Raw genomic sequence first — 23,060 nt, forward strand, 5'->3', positions numbered from 1 at the left:
CGTCCTGCAAAAAATCTTAATCCCACTTCATATTAAAGCCACGTTTCAGGAATCCCAAGGTGACAGCCCTTTCTCCCAAAGACCCCTCTGGTGTGATATATGAGCCAGAATTTTGCATTCTTGCTTAGAAGGAGAGATGCTGAGCTTTTTAATCATGTAGAAAAGCATACGACCATCCTTGTCACTGTTCCACATCATTGTACATCTGATGATGCTAATATCTTATTTGGTCCTTTTTATCTGCTCTACCCACTTATATGCAGTGACTGTGAGTTTAATTATTGTCATAAAGCATTATGAGCAACAGATACTGAATAAATGTTTTGATGACATCTGAAAATGCGAAATTTACCACTCTTTCATGCTTCAATATGCCCCTCAATGTGCCTGCATAGGAATGAAATTAACTCTTAGATGTAAAAGAGAGTATGAATTATCTTGTCTTTAATTTTCACAGAATACTCCTTTTCCTTAAAATGGGGGGGGGGTGGGACAACAGAGAACAGTATTCCCCAAAAGGTCCAATAAGCCCAAGTGACCCCTGCTTCCTAACACAGTTCTGTTAGGACAGACATGGCCTGGAACACTGGTAAATAGAATAAAGAATATTCTGCATTCAACAGGACTTGCGGGCAGTTTTTCTTTTTACCAAATTACAAAGTAGATGCCATACCTACATCATTTGTTCAACTACTGCTTCTAATATGCAGCCACAACACTTGATCATGTCACCGTTTCCACATCTGCTTTCCTTGACTAGCCCAATCTCCTTGAGAGTGTCATAGTCATCTTCAGACACCTGGCATCTAGGAACCTCAAGTCTGCTACTGAGTGCCTGGCAGGGCCAGGTGGCAAGAACCCTTGGGGGTGTTACTCTTCTGACAGTAAGGAAACTGTGAGTGAAGGGTCACAAAACTGGGAAACAGGAGACCCAGGATTCAAACCCAAGTCTCCTGATTTGAGATGTGGGACTTGCCCCAACACACCTGCAGTGGCCTCCAGTGTTCAGTTGTTGTTGTGCCACCCACCGTGGCACCTGAGCCTTTACTTGTCTCAGTCGGACCTTGCCAATGGGCAAGGCCACACCTGTGGTTAGGCCTCTGGATCAATTGAAAGCCGTAACATTCTAAAAAGGGGGTTTCCATGAAGATCAACTGTGAATTTATGGGCTAAATACTTCAGAAAAAACTATCAGATGTTATGCAAATGCAAGCTAGGCATGATAACAACTAAATGGTTATGGCTTTTTCTAGAAAAAAAAAAAAAAATCAGGAAATAGCCCTGACACGTGAATACAGACTAACGGGAAATAAAATATTTCCTTTAAGCTTTTAATGTAGCAATTAACTTCCCATCTCCCTTCCCAAAGCACTGGAATGATAGGTGTGAGCCACCGTGCCCAGCCTGAGTTCCTCTTGGGCAGATGTTCCCAATGGGAGGATCAGAATCACCTGGTAATTGTTTCCCCACATTCCCCAATAGAGTCTGATATTCTTGAGAGGAGAGAAAAAGAAAAAAACGTTTATTCTGTGAATAGCTCCAGGGGTGATTCTGGACATGCCTCTCTCTCCCAGCTTAGCTGAGAACTGCAGCTTCTAAGTGAAGTCACTGTCCCCATGGAGCCAGGGCTTATTTGGTCCACTTCTCCTTTGGTACTTCAAATCAAATTATAACTTTTTGTTTTGTTTTGGAGACAGGCTCAACCTCCTCAGGGCTCAGGTGATCCTCCCACCTCAGCCTCCCAAGTAGCTGGGACTACAAGTCCACACCACCATACTCAGCTAATTTTTAAAATTTTTTGTAGAGATGGGGTCTCACCATGTTGCCCAGGCTGGTCTCGAACTCCCGGCCTCAAGTGATCTGCCTGCTTCAGCCTCCCAAAGTGCTGAAATAACGGGTGTGAGCCACTGCACCCAGCTCCGTAACTCCTTTATGTCTGTGGGTGGGAGTGAATGTTCTGTGGTTAAAAGCAAGGAGCTAAACTATCTGGCTTCTTTTGTACAGTGTCATTCTGATAAATTGGAAATTCTCATTAATCCAATCCTACCCACCGGCTATCTGGGCCTCATGAGGGACTGGGCGACCATGGACTCGCAAGCAGGAGTGGTCCTTACCTGTATAGACAACAACCAGGCAATCAGAGCCAGGGCCACAGAACCAGGGAGGGTAAGAGCTAGGATTTTTTTGGATTACCTGACTAAACCACCCTGCATTTTAACACATGAGAAAACAAAGGTCCAAATGCATTAGAGTTGCATGCTTCAACCTCTGCTACATATCACACTTACCTACTACTCTTTACAGACGCCTGGGCCCGGACCCCACAGGAAGGTCCGATTCCACAGCCCTGTGTGAGGGACTCCGGGATACTACGTTAAAGTGATTTACTAGGGTCACAGCCAGGGTTATACAGCCTTCTTTCACACCACACCACTACGTCTTTCTAAAGAAAACGAGTTTAAAGCAAAATTGTATCAATTACTCAATATTTAAGGCATTCTGAGAAGTCCCCTAACTATAAAACCTTTCCTAATAAATTGGCTGCTGCTGAAGATTAAGTCCAGGCCCCTTGTGATCTCCAGGCTTTCATGCCTACACTGAGTCTGAGGGATCGGGGGCTGGTTAAGGAAGAGCCTGGGGGCTGAAGCAGTCTCTCTCCACTAGTCTGAAAGATAGTTCTTCCACAAGGGGGACACTGCAGACTCTACCGTTCCAGTGATGAGGCGGGTGCTCCTGCCCTGTTCCCCAGGGACTAGGGGCAGGCAGGGTAAGGTCCTATAAAGACTAGGAATGAGCCGGCCTAGTCATTGTATTCTAGGGCAGCCAACCTCACTGAACAGATGACTATGCCTTCATCTGCTGAACGGTCCTATTAACATGCCAACTGGGGCAACTTTTACTATCACGTTAAAACCCCACGTTTCTTGAAGGCACAAACAAAACACACTGGATGAGACTAAATCTCACTGCACTGAATCTGGAGTCACATTGTGCTGCCACATGATCAGTTTTATAATCATTCTTCCTTCCCAAGTCTTGCCCAAGCAAATGGATCACAAATAAGCACACTGTGTTAAAATTACATTACAACCTGCCTCTTATTATTGAATAATTTGGCAAATAGTATGCCTTGGTATCACGTGTGGGCTGTTACTCAGGGATCCCACATTTCTCCTAAGCCCTCTTGTCTATTCTCGTATCTCACCTGAACACGTGAGCCAAGCTGACCAGCATGAGTGTTCCCCACTGCTCACCTTTAGCTGGTGCCAAATGGCAACAGTCCTCACCCTCAGGAATGACATGTGTGATAGGGAAGATTATTGGACTTGCAAATAAAAACCAAGTTCAGATCCCTAGGAAAGGTAAAAACAAAACAAAACACACTAGACCTCATACATGTTCATATACATATTTATATATATTTCATGTACAAAGTTACATTCCGAACCCCAGGGATTCCATAATAGAAATAAATACTGAAATAACTACATTGCTAAATGAGCTCTTTGCTCATAGAAATGAAGCTCAGCCTCTAAGAGACAGCAAGTGGGACATTCTAGAACCCATTTTTCAGATTATAGAGGCAAGTAAAATTCTGATAGAATGTCTTGGACAAAAAATGAATTTGGAACATAAAATGGTTAAGATATATTCAATAGAGAAATGTATGACAAAATTAATAAAACTTAATCTTTTAAGAGAAAAGACAGACATTTAGTGTTACAGAATAGCATAACCCTGTTAGAAAAGCATTTATGATTTCCACATTTAATTTTCTCTTCTACTTTTCCCATGTTACAAAGCGGGACCAAATGAGTCCCTTTCTGAACATGATCAATTAAGAAGAGCCCTAAATCTGGTTGAGTCCTTTGGTAACGGTCATAATACTCACAAGGAAATAAATATTCAGTTCCATGGCATTTGCAAGACACATGTTCTTTAGGACAGTTAATATTATGAGACATCTGTTTTATTTTGTTACTAAGGCAGCCTATGTTAAAGGGTCTAGTCTCAAATGTAGGAAGACCTTTACAAGAAATGAACAATACAGTAACTGAAAGAATTGATTTTAACCTTTTCTATGCAAACACAGTCTGAAAAGTTATGTGCTGCATATTGTGCTCAAAATGTTTTACACTCTCCACAAGCTGCAATTAAGAGATTCATTCCTATTTTTAAAATTTAGATCCACATGGGTTAGAGAAAAATACTCTCAAAAGTGAGTTCCTAGAGAATATTATCCCTTTGCCTCACAGAGATTTTAACCTGCATTTAAGAGTAAGTATTAGGTTGAGGCATATGACATTGTCACTTTTGCAGATCAGCAATGGTTGAACATTGGCAATTTCATATGGTTCAACCTTGCACATGACCCAAGTGCAAAAACAGCAGAAACCTTCAAGTATCCCTTATTTCTTCCAATAGGGGTTCACTTCTTTTGTACGGTGAGATCAACCCAAAGTACACAAGCCTCTTCTCTCCCTTGATGTGGTAGCTACAGGCAGTTACATTCCTTTGCTGCTTGTGAGAAGCTTACATTTTGGCATTTTCTTCCAAAAGTTACCACGTTGACCAAAGTAAACATTACAAGAATATGAACTTGTTATTGGGGGAAAGGGGAAGTGAAGCAATCTGTAGAAAATATTTAACTGAAATTACAAACATAAGGACAAGCCTTTAAAGCAAATTATACAGGCATTTTTGTCTTCTCTCTGGTCCCTGCAGTTAATTAACAGGGCCACAGATAATCTGACATCTTTAGATAAAACAACTACACACCTATATTACTTAAGTTAAAGCCAGTAAGTTCAAAAAAAAGCAATTACAATCATTTTACATGTTTGTATTTTTCATCTTTAACTCCTGATTTCCTAAATTACATTCAGTCATACAAACATGGCTGAACAACAGCAAATGGGATCTGACTCTGGGATGTTTACTTCTTGGGATTAAAACTCCCAAACACTTTGGTGTCTCTTTCTTGTGAATCTATACAACATTTCCAATAAATGTTTAATAATGATTTTTTAAAAGATATTGCCAAAAATGGCTCAGATTTAAGATGAAATAAAAATATAGCAAACAAGCTATGGAAAAGTAGCCTACGTTTTGGTGCCCTGCAAAAAAGTGACTAAGTAGCCCAAGCAAAAAATTCTTTTAATGCAGCTTTTACCAAAACAGTTTTACGTGAGTGGCTACAATTTTATTGTGTACACAATGTGCTTATAGTCACATGTGGCCCAATGGATCCAAATGCCTCCTCTGGCTCATGAAATCCCATATACTTCACAATCTAGCCTAATCACGTATATGCATAAAAGCCACTGGTATAATTTTTACAGACATCTTTGTATAATAGTCCAGAAAAAAAAAATCAGTGGTACTTAAGAATGCTTAGACAATTTGACATCTACGTTTGCTTTCTTCTCTTTTCAGTAGTCCTTCTGATGATTGGGGGCCTTTATCCCATAGGTTTATACTGTTAAAACAGTACATAAAATTACATTTAGCTTTGCTTCGGCCCAGCGCGGGGGCTCACGCCTGTAATTCAAGCACTTTGGGAGGCCAAGGCCGGTGGATCATCTGAGGTCAGGAGTTTGAGACCAGCCTGGCCAATGTGGTGAAACCCTGTCTCTACTAAAAATACAAAAATTAGCTGGGCAGGGTGGCACACACCTGTAATCCCAGCTACTTGGGAGGGTGAGGCAGGAGAACTACTTGAACCTGGGAGGTGGAGGTTGCAGCGAGCTGAGATCGTGCCACTGCATTCCAGCCTGGGCAATAGAGCCAGACTCCGTCTCAAAAAAAAAAAAAAAAAAAAATCATATTTAGCTTTGTCTAGAGTAATAGATAAAAAAAGGGTAAATCACACATTTTCAAGAAGCTTGAGAGGGAAAAAATTGCAGCATCGTGGTTTTAAAAAACTTACTAAGCAAGAAAATCAGTGAAATCCAGACTTTAATCTATTTTTTGCTTGTTTTTCTGTTTTGAGACAGGGTCTTGCTCCGTCACCCAGACTGGAGTGCAGTGGTGCTATCAAGGCTCACTGCAATCTCCAACTCCTGGGCCCAGGTCATCCTCCCACCTCAGCCTCCCAAGTAGCTGGGACTATAGGCATGTGCCACCACACCCAGCTAATTTATTTTGGGTTTTTTTTTTTTTGGTAGAGACAGGGTTTCACCATGTTGCCCAGGCTGGTCTTGAACTCCTGGGCTCAAGCAATCCACCTGCCTCAGCCTCCTGAAGTGTTGGGATTACAGGCGTGAGCCACCATGCCCAACCTATTTTTTTTTTTTTTTTTAATGGGCATTGTGAATGAAAATACGTAATGTCAACCTTTACTTTATGGTATCTTAGCTTTGTCTTCTTCCCTTTCATAGTTTTTCCCTTTGAGCATAACCCTTCAAGCTCAAAAGGGCACAAAAGCTAAAATGTTATTCACGTACAAAATACCAAGTATATAGCTGTTCTGCAGTTTGATACGGAACAAAAGAAAATAACTTTTCTAATTAAATCCCTCATTCTGCACTTAGGCCAGACTCCACCCCCACTACAGTTTTACTTGTATTAACAGGTTAAGAGCAATCTAGGAACATCTGGCAAACAAGTACATTTTTTACATGGAAAACACTCAATCAACATCACCATTCTCTGGTACAAGAAATACAAAACACATTTCCTTTAAAAAATCCTCCCAGTGCTGAAGTATCTTCTAAGCTTCCCAGAGTATGTTCTAAGCTTTATAAATAATAAATCTTTCAGACATGTCAGTATGAAAATGAGACTGGTCTCAAAAAAAACCCATCAGAATATTCAGAGAAGTAGGCCTCATAAACTTTAGAGCTCTAATAAGTCAGAAACAGGAAACGTTTATTTAAATAGTGTAGTCTTAATTTCTTTAATATAAAACCCCCCCCAAATCTGATGAAAACAAAGTTTTATATACCATATAAACAAGATTTGTCAGATTTGAAAGTGAAAGTTAAAGTAATTTACAGTTAGCTTTTAACCCTCTCGGGACATTTAGATACATCCTGATAATCCATCTTATATTAGTGTGTGTCAATTTTACAATACACTGGGGAAAACTCGGCTATTGTATTTAATGGTACAGTTTCATTTATCAAGTGTTTCCCGTTAATTCCATTATTAGTGACAGCTAACAAGTGACCCCATCAAATGAAGTGAATGACATTAGACTGTGGCAGAGTAAACCACATCTGGATTGCTTTCTATAACTCACCAGTTTGCAGGAAGTAAACATTCTTTGATTTGTTCATAATATACTGAATTTACCTATAACACTGGTGCAGTAAAACAGCTAGTTCCTCTGTATTGTTATGGTAGAACGGATTTTGTAATATAAAGTTAACAGGAAAAAATGCTCACACATTATGTGGCGAAACTTATCTCACAAAAGAGCATTAAATAAAAGGATAGAGGGAAAATAAACCATGCAGAAGAGATGGCTTCCCCATCTCCACCTGTTTCCTATGGGCTCACTCACTGCCATACATCACTTGCCACACTATCAAGTGACTCCTTTCTGCTTTGGTGACAGAAGGTTCAAGTGGAAGATCCTCTCCAAGAAGTTCTGATTCTCCACCTTCATCACCTAGTGAATGATAAGAAGACTCAAGTTAGGCTGAGCACAGAAAATATAGAACTACGTGAGTCAGATGTAATGCTTGTGGTTAGTCCATGAACAAGATACCCAAAACTTGTCTGACTTTCACTGGAGAGTAAACAGTAAAAGAAATACTATGAGTCAGAATCCTCACCCATATTCACCCAAGCCACTGCTTGACTTCAGAAAAGGTTAATTCATTTTTCAGACTGTATTTATAAAATCAAGTTCACTATACTACGTTGAAAAGCCATCCCAATATGTCTGCATACTGATGGTACCAGACACGGGAAGCTAAGAAGGCCATTCTGTGTTCATACAAAATGAAGAGTCTACTCTCACTTATTTCAAATTAAGAACTGAGAATAGTGTTATAAAATGCGTGAGCACAGGTACAGAGCAAACTAACTAAATCCAAATAACTCACACTTATTATCAATGACAGGTGTAACGTTCTCCAATAGAAAATACTTGACACAATCATATGGAAATTAAAATAATTAGCCTGCAGCACTGCAGATGGCAGATTCACCAGCTACTGGGTTTTTCTTCCAATGATTTTCAAGTTTAGGATAGGTTACGAATTAACAGTGTATGATGGAAAAGAAGAAACAAAGAGGTTGGGGTAGCAGCCAAGATACGGGTTCTTCTGCATCGCGGCTGAGTGAATGTGATCCATGGTGTCCTGATCAGACACTGGCTTCCCAGGCCCAGTCTGGGGTACACCACACTCCTCTCCACAAGACCCAGTGCAGGGCATACCATACTTCTCGATACAAGCTTGCATCAGTTGTATTTGTTGTCACAGAGCAGGGTTATTTTGGCACAACCCAGTGAAAAGTTGTCTAGTGGGGTGGATTCTTCAGCAGAATCCTAAAAACATATACACCACAGGACCTAAAGATATATTCCACTGATCTAACAGAATTTTGTAATGTGCCCCATGTGAATTTCAGCTGGACAAAAGAAAATATCGATACTGTTGACTAGAAACAACAGAAGAGAAAAAACCCTAAACATCTGCATTTTTCTCTGCAGGCCCAACTTTCCCTTACCCAGCCCTGTAATGGCCTTTTCACAGCAATATCAAACTAGAGAGAGAACACTCAGTTCAGCCTCCCATCTCTGAACTGAAACATAACCAGGTGGTTAGAAGGTAAAAAAAATAAGTTTGGCTCTTAAATTTTAAAAAATTTCAATGAAAAAAATTAACTGGCTGAAACAAAAGGCCGTCGGCATTTCTTTTCTGAGTTGTTTTGAAGATTTTACCTGTAAGAAAATTATCCTGTCTGCTAGGGTCTCTACAGCCTAAGTTTTAAATTTAAATCATTAAAAATATGGGACTGTTAGAATCAATTTCTCACTGTTAAAATATTACAGGAAATGAAAAAGGAAATGGACCCCCAAAAAAGATCAAATTCGATTTTTTACAACAGTATATTCACTATTAAAATTAGCCTATGCTAAAGACAAGTCTGTTTTTCAGGCTGGAAATAACTAGAGATGCTGCCAAACCTGGTTAAGCAATTTTTGTTCTATTTTCAGGATCCACAATGGAAGGAATTTTTAGTGGAAATGGAAAAACCACATAGAGATTTTATTAACAAACTCCTCAGTACGGTTCCAACTGTCATACTGCACTCCAAGACAAAGTTACAAAAATCACCCCAGCCAAGTGGAGTCCCTAACAATTCCTCTCATAAAAGGGAATTCAACAATAGTCAATTATTCAAAACACTTTGAAATGACTCCATTCCTGCTGACATCCCTGGAATCAATTTCTAAAGTTAACACTAACAGCCTTCCCCTCTTACAAGTGTCAACAAACTTTTTGCATCAGATATTGGTGACACTAATCACATTTGTCACATTGTCATTTAAATGACCCTAACTTTTTTTATTCCTTTACAGATTTCATATCTAAAGTATTTGTTACTGATCTACATTATTACATTCTCTCAAACTACCTAGTGCCTTATGTCTGGGAACTTTTTAAAGCACTGAGATTTTAGGCGAGTCCAAGGGATCAATTTATTTATAGCAAATAAGCTGGGTGTGGTGCCTCACGCCTGTAATCCCAGCACTTTGGGAGGCTGAGGCAGGTGGACTGTTTGAGGCCAGGAGTTCAAGACCAGCCTGGCCAACATGGTGAAATCCCATCTCTACTAAAAATACAAAAATTAACGAGGTGTGGTGGCACATGCCTGAAATCCCAGCTATTCGGGAGGCTGAGGCATGAGAATCGCTTGAACCTGGGAGGTGGAGGTTGCAGTGAGCCAAGATTGTGCCACTGCACTCCAGCCTAAGTGACAGAGTGTGAGACTTGTCTCAAAAAAGAAAAATTATAGCAAATAGATAAACTTATATTTGTACAGTGTCTTACAATTTACAAAGCACTACTCTTTCACGAGCATCAGTTCTCCATGTTTTCTTTGTACCTCTCTGGCCATTCCTTCTCAGATCCCTCCATAAGCTCTAATGATCTTTAAATGGAGTATGAATTCAGGGTTCTATCCTGGAACCTTTCCTTTTTCTTTCTTTTCTTTTTTTGAGATGGAGTCTCACTCTGTCGCCCAGGCTGGAGTGCAGTGGTGTGATCTCGGCTCACTGCAACCTCCACCTCCCGGGTTCAAGCGATTCTCCTGCCTCAGCCTCCTGAATAGCTGGGATTACAGGTACACAGCATCACGCTCAGCTAATTTTTGTATTTTTATTAGAGACGGGGTTTAGCCACTGGAACCTTTTCTTTTTAGCTCCTTGGGTGAACTCACCAACCCTCATAGCTTTTAATACCACTCCATGCTGACAGCCCCCAAATCCCTCCCTCCTAAGATAGAGGACCTGTATATTCAGAAGCCCAGTGGAAATTTCCCACCTAAATCACCACTATGCTCTTCAAGATCAACAAGATCAGCACTGGACTCCTCTTTCCCTCCCTCCAGACCTGCTTCTCCTGTTGACAGTCCTGAGCTCTATGGCCCACTCCCTCCTTCCCCACATTCTCATCATGCTTCTTATCTGTTCCACTGTTACTACCTTTCTTGGGCATTCACTTGTTCCCAACTCATTTCCCTAGGTCTAGTCTTGAACCTCCAGTCCATCCTTCACACAACTCTAATCACATTGCTCCTGTAGTTCTCTTTTGCTTGAAAGATAAAGTACAATCTTCTTAATCTGGTATGTAAAGGCCTCCCATACTCCAGTCCCTCCCTCCCTTTTGACAAGAAATTCATACTTTCTTCTACTCCACACTCTTGTCATTTTAAAATAGCTTTTCTTCCATTAAGATGGTTTCATATCTCTAAACCTTTGGCCAAGCTATCCTCTGACCTCGGAGTGCCAATCCCTGGTCCTCCCCACCCCATTCCCTAACCTGACCCTTTACACTAAGACTATGCAGTGCTGAGTCACCTCAAGCATCACTTCTTGACTTCCTTCTCTCCCTACCCTTGGAAAGAACTGACTACTCACCACCAGAGCATCAGTAACATTTTAATTTATTAACATGTCTCTATCTCTGCACTGTTCTATAATCTATTAGACGAAGGCTTTGTCTGATTTGTTTCTGCATCTCCAGTTTAAGAATGACAGGTACACAGTAGGTGCTCAATTAATGTTTGTTAGGTGAGAAAATGAACAAATGAAGTTGTTTAAGAAATATTTTTATTTCTCCATTTTGCCAGTTAGAAAACTGAGGCTCTAAGAGGTTGAATGACTTGTCCAAGGCCTTCTGACCTTAAATCTTATGCTTTTCACATAAAACTTCACATTGACCACATTCTGCTATTTCTAATGCTCCTTTCAAACAAATACATTTTGGTATGAAAAGAAATAGCAGTGGCTCGGGCTTGTAGTCCCAGCTGGGAGGCCGAGGCACACGGATCACTTGAGGTCAGGAGTTTGAGAACAGCCTGGCCAACATGGTGAAACCTTGTCTCTACTAAAAATACAAAAACTAGCCAGGTGTGGTGGTGCATGTCTGTAATTCCAGCTACCTGGGAGGCTGAGGCAGGAGAATCACTTGAACCTGGAGGCAGAGACTGCAGTGAGCTGAGATCATGCCACTGCACTCCAGCCTGGGTGACAGAGTGAGACTTCATCTCAAAAAAAAAAAAAAAGAAATACCAAAAAGAAAAAAACCAAAAAAACAAAAACCCACAAAATCCTTTCGTATGTAAAGAGCTCAAAGAGAACCTCTTATAAATCATTATCAGAGTGGTTTCTTACTTACTTTGGGAGAAAGCCCAAGTCATAGCACACAGTGCAAACTGAGCACCCAGAACCAATGACATACCCATTCGGAAGTCGATGTAGCCCTCTCCTCCACTGATGACAAGCATAGACTTCAAGGGCGTCTGACTACCAGGCTCCTGTGCAGATGGCCCTGCTTTGTCACCTGTCAGATCCGTGCCACTACTGCTACTTTGTGGGCTGATGACTTGACCTGTTTTATACAGAAACAAAAGTGAATACTACTTATCACAGAAGGGAGGCTGTCTTTTTTTTTTTTTTAAATATTTTTAAACAAAAAGGTAAATATATTCTAATAACCAAATACTGGGGAAGCTAGAAGGCTCTGCATGATCAGAAAACATTTACATGAAGGTTTTAAGAACCCGATTTGAGGCCAGGCATGGTGGCTCACGCCTTTGAGAGGCCGAAGTGGGAGAATCACTTGAGGCCAGGAGATTGGGACCAGCCTGGCAAATATAGTAAGGCCTCATCTGTACAAAAAAAGTTAGCCAGGAATGGTGGTGTACGCCTGTAGTCCTGGCTTCTTGGGAGGCTGAGGCAGAAAGATCACTTGAGCCCAGGAGTTCAATGTTGCAGTAAGCTGTGATGTGCCACTGTACTCCAGCCTAGGCAACAGAGCAAGACCTTGTCTCTAAAAAATAAATAAACAAACAAAAACCAATTTGAAAATCTAAGTAAAGCAATTTTGTAACAAAGCAGGAATAGGCCCCAAATCCAATATGAGATATATGCATGGCAAGGTGGGTCTTAGCTGCCTGCTTCAAACCACTTTTTTTTTTTTTTTGAGATGGAGTCTTGCTCTGTCACCCAGGCTGGAGTGCAGTGGCACAATCTTGGCTCACTGCAACCTCCACCTCCCGGGTTCAAGCGATTCACCTGCCTCAGCCTCCTGAGTGGCTGGGACTACAGGAGTGTGCAACCATGCCGGGCTAACTTTTTGTATTTTCAGTAGAGACAGGGTTTCACCATGTTAGCCAGGATGGTCTCAATCTCCTGACCTCATGATCTGCCTGCCTCGGCCTCCCATAGTGCTGGGATTACAGGCGTGAGCCACCGCACCCAGCCCAAACTACTTTATTTATTTATTTATTTAATTATTTATTTATTTATTTTTGAGGCAGAGTTTCGCTCTTGTTGCCCAGGTTGGAGTGCAATGGCGCAATCTCGGCTCACTGCAACCCCGCCTCTGGGGTTCAAACGATTCTCTTGCCTCAGCCTCCCGAGTAGTTGCGATTACAGGTGCCGCCACCACACCTGGCTAATTTTTGTATTTTAGTAGAGATGGGGTTTCACCATGTTGATCAGGCTGGTCTCGAACTCCTGACCTTGTGATCCACCCACCTAGGCCTCCCAAAGTGCTGGGATTACAGGCATGAGATACTGTGCCCGGTCTCTTAAAAATTTTTAATGAAGTCTTGCTATGTTTGCCCAGGCTGGTCTGAAACTCCTGGGCTGAAGTGATCCTCCTGCCTTGACTTCCAAGTTGTGGAATTATAGGTGTGAGCCACCATGCACAGCCTACCTGCTTCAAACTATTATAGTCTAAATCTTTTGATCTGAGAGACAGTGGAAAAACGTCTCTCCCTTGAAAAGGAATGTGCTTATTTGTGTAAGAGACTGAGAAAAGTCTTCAACTTAAGCCCTATGAGTTTGCATAGTCATAATTAACATTCAAATCTATTTCAAATCTATGGCTTTCCTCTCATATTTAAGGAAAGTACAGGTTATTTTTAATTTAGATTATGCAAACAAAATTACTAGTAAATGTGCTGTTTGTTCTAAAGCTTAAGTTCTAAGGTAGAATCCTTGAGTGTGAAATAATAGAAACCTTTAAATATTATTCACACTATGAACAAATGAACAATCTCTAAGCCATCCGTCTTAGCAAGATTTAATTGTGGGATATTTTTTTCCTCATCAGAATCTGCTGTTCTTTGGTCAAACTACACAGACTGCGCCTCCAGGAGCTAGCTGGACAGTCATTAATGTGACACACTGTAACAAAATTAATGTATATTGAAAGTGGATAAGATAGCCTGACGTATCCCCACAGGGATTCATTCATGCATTACTCAATTATACTTTGGAAGAAATCAAGCATGCCAGAAATGACTTCTGTTGGTAGACGAGTTAGTTCTGCCACAGAAGCAAGAGCACAGTGGTATTACTGATAAGGCCAACCAGAATGGTTTAATCTTTAGGGCCAACTGGCCTCACAACAACCATGTTGCTAATTCCACTTTTAGATTTATACCCAACAGAAAATTCTTGCACATGCACACAGGAAGGTCTGCTTCAGTATTGTTTTTAATAGTGAAAAAAGAAAGGGAAGAAGCCTAGAGGTCCATAAACAGAAGAATGAATAAAATGTAGCACTTTTATTCAGTTACGATACCAGTTAAATGAATAAACTAAATTGTTATGTATGAACATTGATAAATCTCAAAAAATGAGAAGCAAGTTGTAGAAGCATACATATGAAACACAACATTTCACATATAAAGTTCAAAACCACAAAACAATCATACATTGTTTATAAATACATTCAAACACAGCAAAAATACAAAAACAGGGGCAAGAGGATTTGCATCGACTTCAAGATAGTGGTTACCAATGGAGAGGAAAAGGAGACGAGAATGGGATTAGAGAGGGATACAAAGGAGATTTAAAGGGAACTCTGTGATATTTCATTTTTTTTAAGCAAGAGAAACACTGTTACCAGCAATCCCATTTCTAGGAAGGAAATGACTATACAAATATATAAAACGTACAAATGAGGTTTCAGAAAGCTCATTATCACTGTTGTTAAGAATAACTGAATAATTGCTTAGGGTACCATATGCCAGCCCTTGCCCCATGTACATATAATCATTTAATCTTTGGAAGACCCTTGGGAAAATAAGTATGATGAGTAATTTGACGTGTTAGCTTGATACCCAGATATTTGGTCAAACACCAGTCTAGATATCATTGTGAGTCTTTTTTAGATGCGATTAACATTTAAAACAATAGACTTTTTGAGTAAAGTAGATTATGCGCCACAGTGTGGGTGGGCCTCATCTGACCAGTTGAAAGCCTTAGAAGAAAAAGACTGAGGGATCCCGAGGAAAGAGAAATGTTGCCTCCAGACTGCTTTCAGATTTGGACTGCGACATCCACTCTTCCCGGGGTCCCCAGCCTGCCAGCCTGCCCTGCAGATTTCAGACCTGCCAGTCCCCACAATTGTGTGACCCAATTTCTTATAGTATCTCTCTCTTCACACGCATATACACATGCATCCTATTGGTTCTGTTTCTCTGGAGAACCCTGACTAATATACTACATCACACAGTTAGTTGGTGGAGCAAAGTCAGATTTGAACTTCGTCTAGCTCCTAAACTTGCCTCTTATGGGAAAAAAAAAAATTCAAAACATGTGTCCTGCTTACAGTGACATCATTTTAGTATTGTCAGTGGATAATTTGTCATTCTTCACTGGACATCATCACTTCCACCTTTTTTCTGGGTGGTGCTTTATAGCTCCCAGTAGCATTTTCATAACAAATGAAGTAGGCAGAGCAGATATTAATCACATCCACCTAGGAGTGAGGAAATGAGTCTCTGAGGTTAAGTGACTTGCTCGAGGTTTAGTGGCAGAGACACAGGGCCCAGACCCCCAGGCCTCCCAGTCCACTGCTTTTTACTATTAAGCTGCTAAAGGTACCAGAGTGCATTCTCTCTTCCTCCACGCAGCCTTGATGATAGAAGCTTCTTTCTAGTGATTTCTCTTATTAGGTCAAGATCATTTTTGGCAATCCACGATGATAAAATAATACTACTGCTTTTCAAAAGTAAGCAGGTCTCCTAAAGAAAAATCAACAAATTTGTCTTTGGGGGTGGGAGAGATATTCCAAAATAACTTCATTCAAGTATCCCTATAGCACCTTACTCACACCTCCATTACCGAACTTCCTTCGCATATATTAAAATTACCTGCAATTCGAGTACTTAGCCTTAGACTATTAGGTAGTGGAACCAAGAGATGACAGAAGAGAGACAATTACATGGAACATCTCATCAGAATAATCTAACATACCTGGGACTGCCACAAAGAATTTCACAGCATCCCGGTGCCCATGGAAGCAAAGCTGTGCATGTGCCATTGAACAATAGGGTATAAATGTCCCTGGAGTCACTTTATCGCTGTTTTCATCACCATATACACGGATTACACTTCCAGGACGATTTCCTGGTACACCTGAGGTTTTATTTGCTGCAACAGAAAAACCAAATACCAAATATTTTCCCCTAGAAAATAGTAATGAATGTAAGAGGTTACTGGTTAATCCTTATGATATTATCTAAAAGCTACAGCCAGTTGAGATAAAACAAGGATGGCAATGCCAATTCAAGACAAAGCTGGGAAAAAAAGAGATACAGCATGCTAGTTATTTTTAAGTACCTCAGTAAATGGAGTAGGGGATTTTGCCAGTCTAGCAATAAGTAAGCTTATTTTTTAAACACATCTATTCATTTAAAAAATAATTTTAGTTAAAAAAAAAATTTGAATCTTAGTTGTTTCTTGTTTTGTTTTTAATGCCAGTGTTAGAAAACTAACCATTATACAGTTTAAAGTAAATGGGTATATTTGCAAATAAAGTCTTTCTTTATAGTTTATCTTCTGATTTTCCTCCCTCGCAGTAAGAATATTTCCCTTGAGGGGGCTGGTAAAAAGCTGTGCTTACAAGAATCCAGCCACTACAATAGAGTAGCTTTTATTGATACCAGACTGATGGTGTGCTGCGTACTGTAAAAGACCAGACTCACAAAACATCCCCATTCCATGGGCAAGTAAGTAAATGAAAGAAATACGATCGGTAACAAGAGTAAACGATGTAAATTAATGACAGCTTTAAGAGATGTTTCATGTTTATACTCGAAGGCAAACAAAGTCTGAAAGAAAGTTCAGCTGCAACAAAAGATGATAAATAGACTAAGCTGCTGAGCAGTTTGGTGGCCATGTAACAAACAAACAAAAAAAAAAGACACCTGCTGCGATGCAGTGACTGCAAGTGGATAACATTTAGGAACATTCAAGAGGGTATTCTAGAGGAGTGGTAACAGCCTTACAGTGGCTATTAGAAGCCAGGAAGAAGAGTTTGGTTCAGAATCTGCACTTACCCCTCAGCCCCAGTAAACGTCCCTGGTGGAGGATTACGGCTAAAGTGAGAAAGGAGGAAAGGGGACATGGAGAGGTGCACGACAGGGAGGAGAGAATTACTGTGAGCCACCACTCTCAGCGTCTTCTATCTGGTAAACCTGGTGCTCAAAGCTCCTAACGAAAATAACAAGATCCCACTTGGCATAATACCAAGTAATACATAAAGTTCTTCCCAAGGCTTCTATAGAATCTCTGCTCAAAAAGGAAAATCTGATGTGTGGTGGTGTTTTTTTTTTTTAAATAATAAAGCAATTTTAGTGAATCTGAATCAAAACACTAAGAACTCAATGTGTAGCATTTCTTAAATGCTAAAATTTCTCCTTTATTTCTCTGTGTGTGTGTTTTAAAAAAGAAATCCTGTTCCAATAACTATGCTAAAATGAAGCTCTTACAAATAACTGAAATGAACTCTAGGGGATCCTGGAATCTCTTAGGATATAAGGAGAGGTCTAAATATGATTTATAAGTAACTGCAGAAAAGACAGGTGGGATTGAAACCTTGCTTTCTTTTAAAGGCTTCTGAAATACCTTCTAGTCTTTCTCCCTCCTCTGGCCTGAAAAAAGGTAGGGTGATTTTGAAGTGTATATTCATTAATGTATTTTATAGACTTACAGTATTTGCTTTTAAACCATTCCCTGCCATGAATTTTGCAACACAAAAACATTTACTTAATGGATGATTAATGTAATGGAACATCATATGAGAAACACACAAGGTATATTTTATTCATAAAAACAATAAATCACATTCTTTTAAAATAGAAGATAGAAGGAAAGGCTTGCTGAACTCCTGAGAAACTTCTTCCACAAATTTTTTTAAACCTCAAATAAGACAAATGGAATATACTAAACTATCTGCTAAGGAGATACGAAAAACTAGGATGAATGCTAGGTAGTGTTTTTGGATAATGGTATAATAAGGCTTAAGAAAAATGGACTTCAACTTTTATTTCAAAGATGAAATAGGACTGTGATTCCTGAACTGTGAAAACGTTTTCACAATGAAAAACTTTTAATTATGAGTATTGGTCTTGATACATGAAAACTTATTTTCCTAGAATTTATAAGTTTCATTGAGTGAAGTAAGAATAGCTAGATCTTTGCCATCACTGACTTTCTGAGCTAACACAGATTTGAATTTCAGACATAATTATTTCCTATAATTCGCCTATTTGTCCCATGGCAGTTATCTAAAAATATACTTACTTTCTGTCAATGGGATGGAGATAATGACACCATTTCCTGTCCCCACCCACAAACGATTACAAGACACCATAAGAGCTGTGATTCTCACAAAAGAGAAGCCCAGTTTTCCAGTACCTGTAAAGAAAGGAGGGAATACTTTATTGAGAAACTAAAGCAGACAGTGTGTTACATTCCAAGTTCCTTAGAAGCAGCAGGATTACAAAAAAAGAAAAAAAAAAAGGAAAGAAGCAGTAGCAGGATTGATACAACAAAGAGGAAAGGTGACTAGAGCTAGATGGATGTTTCCTGAAGGTTCACATCGAAGTAAGCTCTTATTGGGGTTTATTGTCTATCTGACAATTCAGGGTTAATGGAAAAAGAAAAGCCTAAAAGTGGGTAACATAACATTATTAGTTAGAAGAAAAGTACACAGGAAATAGGGTACATCAGGAACTGTGACACAGGATTTACTTAGGGAACTGTAAAACCAAACCAACACATACAACAAAGAACCCCAACAGAAAACAGTGAAACTGGCAGGGCACGGTGGCTCACTCCTGTAGATCCTAGCATTTTGGAGGTCAAGGTGGGATGACTGCTTGATCCCAGGAGTTTGAGACCAACCTGGGCAACAGACCTCATCTCTACAAAAAGTACAAAAATTAGCCAGGCATGGTGGCACACGCCTGTAGTCCCAGCTATGTGGGAGGCTGAGGTGGGAGGGTCACTGGAGTGCAGGAGTTTGAGGCTGCTGTGAACTGTGGTCCCACCACTGCACTCCAGCCTGTGCAACAGACCAAGACTTTGTCTCTAAAAACAAACAAACCCAGATAAATCAAGTGTCCTTTGATCTTATAAGCTGAAAAAGTTCTGGTTTCCCTTTTCTTTGCATAGATAAAAATCTTTGTAAACAAAATCTATACTTTTCCCCTCATTTATATACTTAGGTTCTAAAGCAGTTTAAACATTTTAAGTATTATACACAAATAATTTAGGGAGAATAAATGCATTTTTGTATTTCAAGTTAATTTTTACAACTGATCTTATTTTCAGTGACTTGAAAGACAAATTTATTGAACAGGTAATACATTTAAGAAAGACAACATTAGTACTCGTAAGTTCTACTTACAAGAACTGAGGGCATGATCACCGAATCACAGTGTTAGAAGGAGGCTTAATTACCATTCAGCCTAACCTAGGAACCTTTAACCTCCAGTCAAAGTATATCCCTGAAATTAGTTTGTGTTTGCATGTGTATACATTCTAGGGAGAAGGTACATAGCTAGAAATAAGGTTTTCTGAGGGCAGTAACTCTAAATGGCTGAAAACCACTGATCCAGTTCAATCATTTTTCATGAAAGGAATCCCTTATGACATTCCTAATAATCATTATAACACTAGGTCAGGTGCTAAAGATAGAGCAGGGAACAAGACAATGATGGTCCCTGATCTTCACAGGGCTTAGGGTCTGTAATGGAGAGATTATAAACAAGAATCACATAATATACCGGTGCGATCACAATAACGACAAGCCCATGAAGAAAAAGTATGACAGGACCTAAATGAAGGTCTCTCCTGATTATGACAGGCAGGCTATGACCTGAAAGCTGAGTAAGTAAAAAGGGACCAAGAAGAGCTTCCCAGGTAGATGATAACAGCAGCACACGTGAGGACCCTGAAATGGGAAGGAGCCTGCTGAGCTGTGGGTCGGTACGAGCAAGGAGAGTGTTTGAGAACACGTAAGGTCTCCTGGTCATGTCACTTCACCTAAAGGCAACAGTGGAGGTGTGTCAAGGTAATATCTGCACCTTGGTTACTAGGCAGAGAACAGACTGGAGTGGCAATAGGGAGCCCAGGTAGGAGAACTGGGGGGTAAAAGGATAGTGGTAGAGATAAAGAAGTAACTGATTTAATACAGTTTTAGAGGCAGACTTGACAGTTCCCGGTGACAGATTAGATGTGGGAAATAAGAGAAGAGGAGTCCAAAATGATCCCAACTTTCCATCAAGAACAATAAGAGGCCAGGTGCATTGGCTCATGCCTGTAACGCCAGCACTTTGGGAGGCTGAGGTGGGCCAATCACTTGAGCCCAGGAGTTTAAGGCCAGCCTGGGCAACATAGCGAAACCCCATTTCTACAGGAAAAAAAAAAAAAGTAGCCAAGCATGATGGTGCAGGCCTGTCCAGCTACTGGGGAGGCTAAGGTGGGAGGATCACTTGAGTCCAGGAAGTCAAAGCTGCAGTGAGCCGTGATGGTGCCACTGCACTCTGGGCTAGGAGACAGAGTGAGACTCTGTCTTGAAAAAAAGAAAAAAAAAAAGAACAAGGTAGATTGAAACATCTGTCTGACACTTTCAGTGATAAAAGTTCACTACTCCTGAGGTAACTTAATTCATTGGTTCTACCCAGCATTTTAGACTATTTAAAAATAAAAACAAGGACTGGGTGAGGTGGCATGTGCCTACCTACAGTCCCAGCTACTCCAGAGGCTGAGGTGAGAGGATCACTTGAGCCCAGGAGTTCAAGGCTATAGTGCGCTATGACTGCACCTGTGCATAGCCACTGCACTCCATCCTGGGCAATAAAGCAAGACCCCATTTCAACAAAGAACTAGATAGATAAAACACCCTCTTTGATTGGCAAAGATAAAACGCGTTGGAAGCTTACCTAACATTTTGCTTACATAAGGCTCAATGTCCACATCCTGTAGATGTTGATAAGTGTGTGCATGATAGAGACGGAGCGTAGAATCCAAGCGAATGGAGACCCACACGCCATCCCCCACCCATGCAAGCTGTCGCACTTGGCTCTCCTTCCTGGGATGTGCATCAAAAGATTTCTAGGAGAGATTGTCCAATCACAAAGTTACTTTTGCTACATAGAATTTCATATTTAAAACTGTGCTAATTTGCACAAGTTAGCAGACTATTAAAAGAGAAGCCCAAATATTATATATTAAAATCTGAAACACATTTTACATATATATAAAATCTGAAACACGTGATTACTCTTACATACACAATTGTTTTCATCCTAGAATGCAAAAAATAACGAACTAAGAACAGGATATTGGACTTGAGCACTATATAGGATATCACCTTATAACAGCAATACTAGCACATCCACACTATGTAACAGTGTTCAACAGAAAGAATTTTTTTTTTTTTTTTTGAGACAGAGTCTTTACTCTTGTCGCCCAGGCTGGAGTGCAATGGCGCAATCTCGGCTCACTGCAACCTCCCCTTCCTGGGTTCAGGCGATTCTCCTTCCTCAGCCTCCTGAGTAGCGGGATTACAGGCGCACACCACCACACCGGGCTAATTTTTGTATTTTTAGTAGAGACAGGCTTTCATCATGTTGGCCAGGCTGGTCTCAAACTCCTGACCTCAAGTGATCTGCCTGCCTCGGCCTTCCAAAGTGTTGGGATTACAAGCATGAGCCACTGCACCTGGCCTAAAAGATTTTTATCTCCGGATTTTGTGTTGTTGTAGAGCCACTGTGTTGAAATAAGATCACAATTATAATTAATCAGGCTGGGCGCTGGTGGCTCACACCTGTAATCCCAGCACTTTGGGAGGCCGAGGTGGGAGGATCTCTTGAGCACAGGAGTTTGAGATCAGCCTGGGAAACATGGTGACACCCCAACTCTACTATAAATACAAAAATCAGCTGGGAATAGTGGTGCATGCCTATATTCCCAGCTACTTTGGAGGCTGAGGTGGGAGGACTACTTGAGCCCAGGAGTTTGAGGCCAGTCTGGGCAACATAGCAAGACCTCGTCTCTACAAATAAATTAAAGAAAAATCAGCCAGGTATAATGGTGTGTGCCTGTGATCTCAGCTACTTGGGAGGCTGAGGCAGGAGGCTTGCTAGAGCCTAGGAGTTTGAGGCTGCAGTGAGCTATGATTGCGCCCCTGCACTCTATCCTGGGTGACAGAGTGAGACCTTGTCTCAAAACAAACAAACAAAAATACCAAAATATAATTAAACTAAAAGGAACCCACACTGCTGTATATGTGTGTGAGGTACAGGCTGAGCATTCCCAATCCAAAAATCTGAAATCTGAAATGCTTTAAAATCTGAAAGTGTTTAAGCACCAATATGATACCGTAATTCACCCTGAACACAGTATTTTTTTTTACTGCACTAATGGTATATCATATTTTTCACTGTTATAAAATATACAGGAAACATAAATAAATTTTATGTTTAGACTTTGGGTTCCATGCCCAAGATATTTCATTATTTATGTATACGCAAATATTCCAAAATCTGAAAAAAATCCAAAATCTGAAACACTTCTGGTCTCAAGCATTTTCAATAAGGGATATTCAACCTGTGTGTGGATAGATGGATAGATGGATGGATGGATGGATGGATGGATGGACAGGACAGATAGACAGCTAGCTAATTAGATAGATATAAACAGATATACGGATAAAGATAACTAGATAGATAAATAGATAGACAGACAGACAGAATTGATATAAAAAACAAACATCAAATGGTTAACTTTGAGACTTCTAGGGAAAGAAATGTGATTTGGGGGAGGGTGAAGGAGAGCTTTCACCTTAACATTTCCTGTATGTTTTTTTTTTCCCCTAAACAATTAGAATGCATTTATGTATTGTGACAAAAAAAAAACAAAAACTGTAAGAAAACAATGCTAGGCCAGATGCAGTGGCTCATGCCTGTAATCCCAGCACTTTGGGAGGCCAAGGTGGGCGGATCACGAGGTTGGGAGTTTGAGACCAGCCTGGCCAATATGGTGAAACTCCGTCTCTACTAAAAATACA

The 23,060-nt window shown here is 40.3% G+C and overlaps 1 protein-coding gene across 17 annotated transcripts in view; it reads right to left on the reverse strand.

Annotated features, from left to right (window-relative positions):
- Positions 1 to 3,393: 3,393 nt before the first annotated feature.
- The window catches only part of SPAG9 (sperm associated antigen 9), a 158,727-nt gene continuing 139,060 nt past the window's right edge, over positions 3,394 to 23,060 (reverse strand). For 9 of the 17 annotated variants that reach the window (XM_030828568.1, XM_030828566.1, XM_030828564.1 and 6 more), the window contains 6 exons: positions 20,932 to 21,103; positions 18,287 to 18,400; positions 17,041 to 17,079; positions 15,956 to 16,132; positions 11,922 to 12,071; positions 6,850 to 7,615 (listed from right to left, as the gene is read on the reverse strand). In XM_030828568.1, the coding sequence (XP_030684428.1) occupies positions 7,500 to 7,615; positions 11,922 to 12,071; positions 15,956 to 16,132; positions 17,041 to 17,079; positions 18,287 to 18,400; positions 20,932 to 21,103 (768 nt within the window). In that variant the 3' untranslated portion in view covers positions 6,850 to 7,499. Of the gene's footprint in view, positions 7,616 to 11,921; positions 12,072 to 15,955; positions 16,133 to 17,040; positions 17,080 to 18,286; positions 18,401 to 20,931; positions 21,104 to 23,060 lie in introns of all 17 variants that reach the window. The other 8 variants (XM_030828565.1, XM_030828577.1, XM_030828575.1 and 5 more) reach the window with 4 other exon arrangements.

The sequence above is a fragment of the Nomascus leucogenys genome, chromosome 14, assembly GCF_006542625.1.
Source record: "Nomascus leucogenys isolate Asia chromosome 14, Asia_NLE_v1, whole genome shotgun sequence".
NCBI classification, from domain to species: domain Eukaryota; kingdom Metazoa; phylum Chordata; class Mammalia; order Primates; family Hylobatidae; genus Nomascus; species Nomascus leucogenys.